At 37.4% G+C, this 12,451-nt stretch overlaps 1 protein-coding gene across 2 annotated transcripts; it reads left to right on the top strand.

Annotated features, from left to right (window-relative positions):
* The first annotated feature begins 479 nt into the window (after positions 1-479).
* On the top strand, positions 480-9,782 carry zgc:63972 (protein CutA homolog). 2 transcript variants are annotated; one of them, XM_041971006.1, is made up of 7 exons: positions 480-610; positions 689-864; positions 2,074-2,222; positions 3,782-3,841; positions 4,491-4,536; positions 4,616-4,665; positions 9,038-9,781. In XM_041971006.1, exons 2-7 carry the CDS (start codon positions 706-708, stop codon positions 9,138-9,140), a joined length of 567 nt encoding a protein of 188 aa, XP_041826940.1. In that variant the 5' UTR covers positions 480-610; positions 689-705; the 3' UTR covers positions 9,141-9,781. The 2 variants fall into 2 exon arrangements, with proteins under 2 accessions (XP_041826940.1, XP_041826941.1); XM_041971007.1 differs by lacking the exon at positions 3,782-3,841 and having other exon boundaries at positions 9,038-9,782.
* The last annotated feature ends 2,669 nt before the right edge of the window (positions 9,783-12,451 follow it).

The following is a 12,451-nucleotide window of genomic DNA, read 5'->3' as shown; positions in this document are numbered from 1 at the left end:
CTTCTTTTATATTTAGCAGATCACATGTACAGATAAAGTAACAATGACTTATTCAAATGTAAAAATCAATTATTTCTTTGCACACATTTGTATTTTAACAAAATCATCACATACAAAAATGATCTATTAGTTTGTCTTATTCCATGTGTTCCTTGGCTCAACATATAAGCAGTAGACCATCTTTAACATATTTGTTTTATATTATTATTAGTAGTAGTAATAGTAGTAGTAGTAGTATTAACAAGAATATAAAATGAATAACAAAAACGGTACTAAACTTATTGCATGAACTCCACTTCATTTCCTGTGTCTACTTCCTACAGTGAATAACAATCCTATGAAACAGGTGTTCTGTATATTTTTTATTACCATAACTAATCTACTGTGTGCACGTGAGGAGGTGATGTATTTATCATAGACACTAAAGCCGATTATAACCGCGACCCGGGGGGCAGGGCAGCCAGAGTTATCTGTGTTTTCATTGGTCACCGTTGCAGCAGGAAGTGTTGAGCAACCAATAGAAGAGGGCAGAGACTTTTTCACCGAATTTCACCGTTCGACCCCAAAGACCTACTTGTTAACTGCTGTCCTGTTCGTCTGTAAAGGGAAGGTAGGGGAATTCTCTCGTAGTTTATGGCGCTAAAATTGTCTTTCTAAAAATATGACGGAACCCTGTTTATCTCAAAAGAAAGTCTGTGCAGGTTTATGGACGAAGTCCGGCGCTGTCTGTCCCGTATTATCTGCACCAGCAGGACTCTACGAATGACAGTTGTAACTAACAGGATGCAGTTCATGCTTCAGCCATGCCATAAAAACGCAGTTTTGACCTCTGCTTTCCGGTCGATGCTGCTCATTACATGCCTGGTGAGAAACTGAAGTCACTGTGTGGGCATTTAGTCTTTGAGAAATCAGAGATAACTCTTTCAATGTGTTGAGCAGACTCTTAGATTCAAATTATACACATTGTTGTAACTTATGTACAGTTGAGCCTTTGTATACGTGGTTTTGTGATGATGTGGTACAGTACCGGGAAGTGGGACAGATTATAATTGGTCACTGCATCCAAGGCCAATACTCATTTATCTGTGACAGACAGTGCCAAATAGCAAGAGGATAAATACTGAATCCAGTCCAAACATAGCAGTCCTAGCAGAGGCCAGAAGATAATTAAAACGAGCAATAACCCCTTTAATTCATACATAAAAAAAGAAATAAATAAAAATACCAACCAAGTGTTCTAATAATTACAGATATAAATTGAGACCCAGTAATTACTTTTGCTTTCCGGGTATTTCTTCTTTTGAAAGTGTTTTGTCAGGCAAAGAAAGTTCCTCATTATATCTAAGGACTTTTATCAAATAAATTGTGACAGCAACATATTTGAGGCACCAAATGTAAGCAGGATACACCTTGTCTAGAAGGAAAGAACACCAGAACTTGGGTAATATGGGTAAAAAAGTTTTGAACCACCCTTTATTTCTTTAAATTTTTGTCAGACTCTGAGTTTAAGCTATATCTCCTCAGGCTGTCTGAAAGTTTTTCAAAGATTTTCTTTGGACACTGGCTGCTTTCTCATTTATTTTCAGTCCAGTCCATGTATCTACCAATTTGCAGAGAAGGGTATTTTTAATAAAAGCCACTTTAAAACTGACCTATGAATCATCCAAGAGATGAACTAATGTTGTGTGTTTGGTCATATTACAGACGGCTCAGCAAATAACTCATTTTAATTTATGTCTGTAGGTACTTTGTTACTAGCAGCCTATTAAAAATATCCATTGTATGTCCCATCTCTTAGCTGCCTTTATGTAAAAGTACCACAGATATCTTATTAGGAGAGGGAGGGCAAGTTTTGGATAACAAAGATTTATTGGTATTTTATATGTCTTTTTCATCTTTTACCATCTTCCTCTTTCTTTTGTCAGCAAACACTTTCTGTATTTACCAGCAAGAAATACTAACACATAAATATGGCTCCTATGGCACAATGATGCTCTTGAAGTCCACAGATAACTCGACAGTACTTTGATGGTGTTCTGCTCTTACATGCACAACATACCTGACCCTCTGTAGTTCCTGGTCCTGTCTGTGTCCATGTATCCTGGCCTGTGGGCCATTGGGGTCCAGCTTCATGCAGTCTTCACAGGAAGCTACATACCAGGCCACCACTCTGTCCTTCTCATCAACAGTCCCAATGAACAGGCAGCCAAGGACATTGGCAGGTACAGGAGCGAGTGGTCACTTTATTCCTATGACAGTTATTTCTTTTATACATCTGTTTGAATTGTTGCAAAAGACTTAAATTTCCAATAAAGAGGATGTAAACGTGATTTATGATTGACTGAAGTTCATCATTTGATTTTAAAGAAGTTCAAAAGTAACTTATTAAATGAAATTGATATATGTTTAAATATTTTAACATATGTTGCCATTTATAGTAAAAAAAAAAAATCAGGATAAGGACAAGAACATTAGAAAATATATTGTATTATCTCAGAAACAGCAGGCAAAATAGATGATATCTTGTTTGATTAGGTGGTAAGAAGTCAATGACGTGATTAGGTACTAAAAGTGAAGTTGAGAGGGATTCAACATAAACTGTGAACAGCCAGGAAATTTCTAGTCCTCGTCAAGCCATCGGACACCTGTCCATTAAATCAGCGCATGAATCTCATCATTATTCAACCGAAATCAGTTTAAAGAGCAAGTAATTTTAGGAAAAGGAGATGAAAAAAATTCTCTGTTATAACATTTAATATATTATCTCTACTATTTGCAGCTAAATAAATGACTTTAAATGATTCTTAAAGAATTGGATTCGGTTTTTAATCGCATTTCATGCAGCAACCCAACCTAGCTGGAAATAGGTTTGTAATAAAAGATCTAACACCTAATCATGAATTTACATTATTGCTTTTCCCCCCTTAATTTCAGCACGTAAAAGTTGTTCTTTCAGTGGAGGAGACCACTGGTTACCTAGCAACCATATGTTAATGATGTAAAGACAGAAGGACGTCATTGTCCATCAAGAAAAATCCCAAACCCATGACATTTCTAATATTTTATAAAGCTCAAACATGGAAGACATGGCCTTTTACTAGATGAGATTTCAGGCTGCTGACAGCTTGGTTTTGTTTTCTGCTTCTAGTGATAGCTTCACATTTATTTAACACTGATATCAGTCTTAAATAATTTCAAAATGTTGAACTAATTCTTTAATTTAGGAGCTAATTAAAGGTTGTGCCTTGGAATGTGATCTCTGGTTTGCAAATCAGTCAAAGTGATTTATACAATTCAGTCACTCCACTCAGTGTAAGTTTGACTTTTCTGTCTGGAGAAGATAAAATTATGTGAAACTCACAAGTGGAGCAGAGCGCTGTGTTTGCACTCTCATTTCCTTTGTTGGCATTTCAGCTGCATGCTAATGAGGTCCATCTATTAACTGCATGTCAAGAAAGTAGCCAGAGAGAGGTTTCCTGTTATTTAAATCACCGTCTTCAGAGGGCCTGGTCTGATGAAGAGGCAGAGGTTGTAATAAAACAAAATATTAGCTGCAGCAGCAGAAAACAAAGTTTACTATATATATATTATATATTTTTAAAAGATTCTTCTCACGTTAAACTCTTCTCCTTTACCCTGCTTGATGAGAACAGCAGTCAAAGGTTCAGTTTTATGTAATAATGGCTAAGAAGCTTCTGTGTGCTGAGTTTCCTTTCCTCCCTCCAACATTGTCCATCTTTATTTTCATGCTGCCCTTCTGTCTTTTTTTACCCCCCCTCAGGGCTATCATGGAACGACGGCTGGCAGCAAGTATTAACATTCTCTGCAGGACCTCCACAATGTAAATCATCCTTGACCCCCCTCCCCAAACACTAAAACACATTTATTTCTCACCTTAAACAAAGTCACAAATACTAACACAGTTATCCTTTCCATGTGCACAATGGCTCTATCTTTTCACTTCTCTGCATAATTGATTTCCTAGGAAACCACATTGTCAATGGGCTACATCTGAAAGCTTTTATCAGTTTCCCGTTGAGCTGCAGTTAGCCTTCAAAGCAGTCATGTTTTTACATGCATGAGTTGGCTCTCCTGTTAATGCATAACCACGAATAGGGAAGCTTGAAAAACTCAAACTTTAGAGAAAGCGAAGAGGCCGAATAGAAAAGCAACAGTAATACCTGTCAACTAAAAAAGAATGTTGCTGGATGAGATTCAAGGTGAGAATGTGGAGAGAGGTGCTCAGTGTGTGGGAGGCCAGGCAGTTGATGACTGAAATGTTAATATAGTTCAGTGCACAAAAACAGACACAAGTAGTTTTGCTTTGGACATTCTAAACACATCTTTGCAATAAAGTTTGACAATATTACTGTCGTATTTTACGTTTTTTAAAAGTTTTTTTTAGCATAATCCAGCACTTCTCAGTGCCTAAGGATTTATTGACCCCATATGTTAATTCTAATTCTAATGGATCATTTCTGCTTCTTTAGGTACTATTGGAAAGGTGAAATCCAGGATGCAAGTGAAATCCTAATGGTAAGTTTGCTTGTGTTCAATGTGCACTCTGGTTTGGTGTAATAGTGGATTGTTTGATGCAATGTCATTATTGTTGTAGCTGGTAAAAACAAGGACCTCCAGGATCCAGCAGGTCATAGAGTATGTGAGGTAAGAGTTTAATGTGTTATTATATTATTTCTTTTTTAAGTTCTACAAGTTTGACATGTTTTGCCATCAATGGCATTATTGAGCTCAAAATGTCCTTTTTTTCTGATAGTACTGTTATATGAAGAAAATACAGTAACTTTGGGTTTATAAACAACTTTTAGAAGCAGTTTCTCTTTGCACAGTAACAGTTCAGATATTTCTTGTGAATCTCATCTTAAATATTAATGTAATAAAATCGCATATTTATGACAAAGAAGAATGAAATTTTTAGGATTTACTAATTAAAAGGAAAAAAGTCAGCAGGATGAATTTTAAAGTCACGTTAAGCTGCCTTCCTTCTAAACACAGAGGGAACAATATCTGATGAATTTCCAACCATCATGTGAACAAAAAACATGATTAGAATCTCAAAATTTCTAGATTGTGAAATGAGATAAATCTTCGCAAAATGCACAAAAACATCCACCCATGCACCTTTTACTGGTACATTATTCTGATTTCTTCCCCATAAATGTTCTAACCTTAACTTGACTGGTTGGCTTAACTGGATCAAATCAAATCAAACTTTATTTATAAAGCGCTTTTCATGCTGAAGGCAACACAAAGTGCTTTACATGATTAAAAAAATTCATGCATATTTCAATTTATGCATATTAAAAAAACAAGCCTTTACACACATCAAAGTAGAATTACATAATAAAAAAACACTCATTAAAATCTTTTACACAGTTGCACGCACACACATATACACACACACAAAGCAGCCCCCCATTCTGTACAAACATGACTCTCTAATTTCTGTCTCCAAACTGAATGTAGGTATAAAATACTAAAAATGATAAACATCTAGCTTGATGCTGCTGTGAGGAAACACCATTATGAGGATCCATCCACACCTGGAGCCAGTCCACCCATGTCCAACAGTGGCAACCACCCTGATCAGGGCAGACCGGGGCCCACACCATAGCCATAAGGCTGCAGGGCATAATTTAATCTACTAGAAATAAAAGCATGCATCAGCACCTTCGTGCTGGCAAGAGAAAGAAATGGGTGGACTCTGGCGAAGTTTTTATTATGATAAAATCCAGTGTTTGTTATATTTCTGATGTGTGGAGTAAAATCCATCTCTGAGTCAAAAAGAACACCCTGGACACAGATTTAATTTGATAACTAAAGAAAGAGTATTGTCCAAGTAATCTGATTTTATTTTTAGCCTTGTGACACCCAGAAACTCAACAGGAGCAGCTCTGAGTTAAACTAGCTGCTGTGTTATCTGCACTACTTACCACTATCTTAGTCTCTTTTTTGCTCTTTTTTTCTTCTTTCTTTTGTCAGTGTCAGACAAAAAACGTCTCTTCATTTTGACAAACCTGTTTTCTCCTGTTTGTTTACATAATACGCGTCACTGCAGCAGGACAGGTGGAAGTGGGGCCCGTTTATGGAGTTCTCCTTTGGTTCAGCGCTGTCATTGCAAACTGTCCACATTGTCACTGCTGTCACTGGATAAAGTGATAAAGGATAAAAATACCCGATGCATTTAGGCTACACAAATCTCACGTGCAGAGATGGTGGCATGTGCTTCATTTTGTGTTTGACCTGCGTTTCAGCATTTCATACCGCTACATTGTCTGAACACACTTGGCACTGCCACGCCATCTCCTTTCTGCATTTGCCACACTTGTAGCAATCAACACAGCGTACAGTGGCACGATTGTTCCTGCATCAATAGTTCACCTGACACTTTGCCTTTGCCAGGTGTGACAGGTTGTTGCCGTAGAAGTTTGTCCTTATTCGCCAAGCTCCCACATGCAGCTGAGCAAGCTCGCTTGCAAGCTCCACCAGGAAGTTCACCCATCTCTGCTGCACCCCAGTGCATGCCTGATAAAGCACATGTGCAGAGCGCACAGTGTACTCTCGCACCATCTGGTCCATCACATCCACACCGCACTTCATGGTGTTGTAGTCGGTGACTGTGTTTGACTTTTTATCCGGGTATCCCGGTCTCAACCACGGTGTGCATGCAGCTGAAGATGCAGACAATCTTCCTTCGTTTGAGTGCATGAACCGTCAGTGTGGCACCAGAGGTTGAAAACACCTGATCAGTTAGATGAGATAAAATGTTGTTATTGTAGCACTTTTACACACAACGTGATGACACTCGAGCCCTTGATGCAAAACAAGAAAAGAAAATCCTAGCAGTACATAAAACAAAATATCTGCAACATACCTGAGTGCTGAATTCGTTGCAGTCTGAAGTCTGTTTGGCTGATTCTGGAAGGTCCCGGCGAATCTCACTGACTGTGCCGAGGATGGTGGTCATCCAGCTGAGCAGTTGTTGCGCAATTGACAATGATGTGAATAAGTTGTCAGTGGTAACAGTTCTTCCTTTGTCCATGAACGGTTCCATTAGCTTCATCGCCACATTTTCAGATAGTCTCTCCACTGTGGGACGCCTGGGGGTCCTTGCCAAGATATGGGAAGAAATTGCAAACATACTTGGATTTCAAGTCACATGCCACCCAGAACTTGATGCCAAACTTGTCGGGTTTCATTGCAATGTACTGCAGGAAACAGCAGCGAGTCTGGTTGGGAAAAGTTGCTTGTCAGTGGGGATGTATCTGCCTGGGTTGTAGGATGTTTCCTCCTGTAGGTTTCGGGCCATAATGCTGATGATCAGCGGGTGTCCCAGTTTTGCCGACCATGCATCACGCAGCGATGGAAGTTTGATAAGCCCCCACAAGAGGAGGATGGCAATGAACAGCATTAGTTCAGGGAGGGTCATGAACCAACTGCCATGCCGCCTCTGGCTTCCTTCCTTGACTCTGTTCCTCTGACCAAAGCTGTTGGCTCTCCACCTGCAGCATACGGTTCTGTTGGGCTGTGATGGAGAGGCCTCCCAACCAGTTCTTCATGCCACACTGTGCCGTCTTTTGCCTTCTCTGTCGGCCCAATGTGTCTTAGTTGTCAGTTATACAACATAAAGTTCTTGAAGCCAGTGAACTATTATTTATTATATACCTATTTTTATTTGTTGATTTATTTATTTATTTTTATTTTAGTTTTAACCAGGATTTCCTGTGTTTCTCAGCAATAAGTCCAAACTGGGTAGATAAAGGTAAACTTTATTTATGCTACTCAAAAAAAAAAAATCTTAATAGAGAAAAAGAAAAAACATAATGTCATACCACATGTCTTCAAAGTTAGGTCTTTAGGCGGCACCGGGAATATGTGCACACTTGTGATAAGTGGAGTAACAGTTATGAAAGCAGACACATTGATAAGAAAAAAAACAGCCATGCAAACAGTGGAGCTGATGAGAGCTTGCAACAGAGGCAGTCGCTTCAGTTAAGTACTTATTTTGCAAAATAAAATAGTAAATAGTAAATTTTAAAATTGAAAAAAATAAATAAAAATGAAAAGGTTAGGTTGTAAAACAATTAATTTATTATTATAAAATGTGTTTAAAATACTATTGGTAAAATGCCAGCTGCTTCACTATAGCAGCAGAATGCATATTAAAACGTAAAGTTCAACACTACTTCCAGTAATACAGACACTGGTAGAAATGCATCTCAAACAGAACTCAAATAAATAATATATGTTATAAATGATAAATAATATTTTCCTTTTTTAATTAAAACATATCCTAATATTCTGACTGATTTCTTCATTACAAAGAATACAATTAGGAATTAATTGTGGATGTTTTTCCTTCTTCGGTTCTTCTCTGAATTCACTCTTCTTTGTTGAAATAACAAGCATAATGAAACATAAGATGGAAAATGAGTAATCAAGGAGCAAGAGATGCAATTGTACTTGTTTAACCTCACAGGCTGCTTGTGTTTGAATGTGCTCAGTTTGTACTTTCACCTCATTTTACCCCATGACAGTCGTACTCTGGCATTGCATGGCTTTCGTTTAGCAACGTACAAGAGAAGAAGACATTGAAAATGGTATGAGGTTCAGTATCTCCTATAATAACTGTTAACCATGTGAGCTTGGGACGTTTGGGGTTGAACACACAGGGGTGACAACCTCCTCAACTACTTGACTTCCTGAACAACAACTCACTGAACAACTTCATTGGTTTGACACATCTGTGACTTATTTACAGCTGAGTTATTCTTGGCTGTGAAACCAGAGGGTGTTGTCTCCACTAAGTTGTATTTGACGTTGTGTTTAAGTTTTTCAGAGCACTTTGGACTCAACAGGATAAAACCTGTTTTTCTTACACACAATACAGGAGGCAGAAGTTTGGAAAGGGTCCCATATTTGAAAATGATTGTAGTTAGTAGAGATATGACTTTCCCTGTAGTATTCATTTATCTGGGAAAAAAAAAGCCTGATGATGTGTTCTGTGCCTCCCTTCAAGGTCTGTTCATCCTTATGCAAACCCAGAAGTCCTCAGTTTCCCAGTGGAGGATGGCAGTCTGGCTTACATGAAGTGGATGGATGAAGCCATTCCAGATGACTGATAATGCAGCATTAAAACCAAAGCCAATCCCAGCAAGGACTGCAGCCCAACAAGGAAAATGAGCCATGTGTGCAGCCTGTTTGTTTAAAACCTTTGGATCAAAGAACTGAGAAGGTTCTCTGCAGAGTTTGCATTAGTCACCTGACATTTACACCATTTTACTGCTCTGGCCTTTTCCCCAAATTTTTTTATTTCCTAAAAAGGACATTAGATGTCTATCGGTACACAATATAGAAGGCACTGTCAGGTGAGCCTCATATTGGGGCAGGTAAGATCTTAGACACCTTGACATGTTTTATGTAAATTATATTTTTGTTGTAATCTCTGGAGATTTTAAACATCTCCTTCTGCTAGACCTGCAACTCATTTCCTTCCTCTGTAATTTATTCTGCAAAAGGTGTATTCATTTTTGAGGATTAATAAGTATTTTTATTTAATTTATTTATTTCTTCATTACATCAGAACATTTTGTATATGTTTAACATTTTAGGCACTTCTGTCTTTACAGAAGAAGAAAATCTGAAAAGAATTTTCCATTTCATGTACCTTTTTACTCTATGGGAGTTTATTTAGAATAAAGATTTTAAATATGGTCTATTATATACAGTATTATTGTTAATTACTGATTGACTGACTAATTGTTAACAAAGAAATACTTTAAATAAAACTTTTTTTTATCATTTCTGGATGCAGATCTCATCATTCAAGTGTTATGATGTATGGTTTCCGACCTGCATGCTAAACATACCTCATATTTTGTGCAAGACTACTCATAACTAACACTGCCTGTACTGAGCGTTAGCAGGATGTAGGGTTCTGCAACATTAGGGACAAAGATGCAGTTTTACTGTTGATTATTGCAATATTCCATTTGACTGTGCATCTTGATTAGCAGTAGAACATGCCTCATGGTTACTACTGCTATTTCAAGTCAAAATGTCTGCCATGAAAAAGGTATGTATTATTTTATTGTTATTGTTTGGATTATTGATATTGCCAATGTCAGTATCATGATAATAGAAGATTTATTATTGTGCATCCGTAGAAGTATAACAAGTTATGTTTTTCACTGACAGTCTTTGAGCACAGCCATCACACACACACACTTACTACCTTAGATTATTATTGGCATGAAGTAGATTTTTGTTTCCAGAAACATGACGGACTCTGAGGAGCAAAAAATGTTCAGCAGTTATCTAAATTATCTGTTTTAATAGCTTATAAGGCTAAATTTACTTTTGTGTGCGTTTACTAAGCTAATGTTAAAGAGTAATATTATGAAATTCAGCTTTAATTGTAAAAATATATGTAAAACAAGCAGCTACTGGAGATAATATTCACATTTTAATATTTATTTTAAGTCACACCTTTATTGATCACACACGTTCCTTATAATCATAATGATGTGCTTATTAAAATTCTGGTCATGTATTTTCAAAAAATGAGCTTTTATGCTGTTAAAAAATCTGCCAAGTACACTCTGCCATGTTTGCAGTCAAACAAACTTCGTCAGCCACAGAAGCTCACATCATTACACAAGTATGCACAATAAGCCGTGCAAGCCTCAGTCTGTAGAATGTGTTTCTGGCATGAGGCCTTAACAAAGAAACTGCAGACGTGGTTTGGTTTGGTTTTGTGTCTCTGAAGCCAAAATAATCCCACTCAGTCCAGCCCCAACATCAAGCTAACTTGTAGCAGTGTGTGGTATTTTAGTAATGTTGTACTCCACTGCATCCAGACTAATGTATCTACACTGTATGAGTACACGTTTCATGTTGTAATTATTCATATATTCACTGTGTTGATGGGTAATTGTACTTAGTTACGGGTAGTGGTAGTCTAGTGGTTAGAGGTGAGTCACTGTGGGTGGGCCCCTGAGCAAAGCCCTTAACCCCCCTCCAAATGCACCCTGTAACTAGTGATGGGTTACAAGGAGAGGACTCACTTTGGTGTGCTTTGTAAGATAACCTGACAAATAAAGATTAATTTTTTCTTCTTCTTACTTAATGAGAGACTGGTACAAAATAAGGAAGTGGCTCAAACAGGAATACCAAAAAAAAAAAAAGAAAAGCATTTTGTCCTGCACTTTCATCACGTGACCACTAGATGGTGGTGTTACAGCACATATTAGTTGTCCCTATTCTCAAACATGTATGACTAGTTATAATATTGTAACAAAAAAAAACATCCTTTTTGTTCAGTAATTATTCACACCTGAACAAATTTCTACCATTTGAGGAGTGTACCATTTGTACCACATACAAATTATTGTAAAGAAAGAAAGAAAATGATCAACAACACAACAGTGAGATTGTTTGAAGAAGTTTTTGTCTGCTTCCTAGAAATAATATTTACTTATCAATTTATTTGTTTGTTCCAGGTATGAGAAATCAGAAACTAGACACCAACAGCCTTCAGGAACAATTATTCAGCTCAAAGATGCAACAACTTAGACCAGACATTATTTTCTGTTTTTTGTACAGTCACTAAAAGAGAATAGAGGATAAATGTCCCATGGCATAACATGAAATCTTCATATAAATTGACTGTTTCAAATGAAATGATAATCTACTATGGAGAGTCCCCCCCCCCTTTTTTTATGGTTGGTGTTTGGATTTGATATAAAATGAGCATCCACTAAAAACTCTATCCAAGCAAGGATGGATCATGACACCATTTTAGTGCTTAATGGTAAACACTCTTCCATCAAATGCAAGCACATTAATGCCCATAGCATTGTTTCATTTCCATTGATTTTCTTATTACACCAGAACATGATAGATGTGTAGCATTGGCAAACATCTGGAGACTCTGGCTCTTAAAATCACCGACCAAGTTCGTAACTTTGGAGAGTTGATAGACTCAGACCTGACTTTCAGCAGCCACATCAAAGCTGTCACTAAGAAGCTCAGAAACATCAACAGAATTAAAAGTTTAGTCTCCCAGAAAGACCAAGAGAAACTCATCCATGCATTCATCTCCAGTAGACTGGATTACTGTAATGGTCTTTTAACAGGACTTCCTAAAAAGAGCATTAAACATCTGCAGCTCATCCAAAACGCTGCTGCTAGAGTTTTAACCAGGACTAAAAAATCTGAACACATCACACCAGTTTTGAAATCTTTACACTGGCTTCCAGTCAGTCACAGAATAGATTTTAAAACCCTTCTGATTGTTTACAAATCCCAGAATGGTTTAGGCCCAGAATACATCTGTGATATGTTCAGAGAATATAAACCTAGCAGAGCTCTTAGGTCCAAAGACTCTGGTCAACTAGTCCAAACCAGAGTCCAGACTAAACATGGAGAAGCA

The sequence above is a fragment of the Melanotaenia boesemani genome, chromosome 19, assembly GCF_017639745.1.
Source record: "Melanotaenia boesemani isolate fMelBoe1 chromosome 19, fMelBoe1.pri, whole genome shotgun sequence".
NCBI classification, from domain to species: Eukaryota; Metazoa; Chordata; class Actinopteri; order Atheriniformes; family Melanotaeniidae; genus Melanotaenia; species Melanotaenia boesemani.
This window is presented reverse-complemented; position numbering and strand designations above follow the sequence as displayed.

Excerpts from the sequence above, each read along its gene's own strand:
- zgc:63972 (XM_041971006.1), top strand. The coding sequence starts at position 706 with ATGGACGAAGTCCGGCGCTGTCTGTCCCGTATTATCTGCACCAGCAGG. Across the intron at positions 3,842-4,490 it reads CTCTGCAGGACCTCCACAAT|GTACTATTGGAAAGGTGAAA; the intron begins GTAAATCATCCT and ends CTGCTTCTTTAG. Across the intron at positions 4,537-4,615 it reads ATGCAAGTGAAATCCTAATG|CTGGTAAAAACAAGGACCTC; the intron begins GTAAGTTTGCTT and ends TTATTGTTGTAG.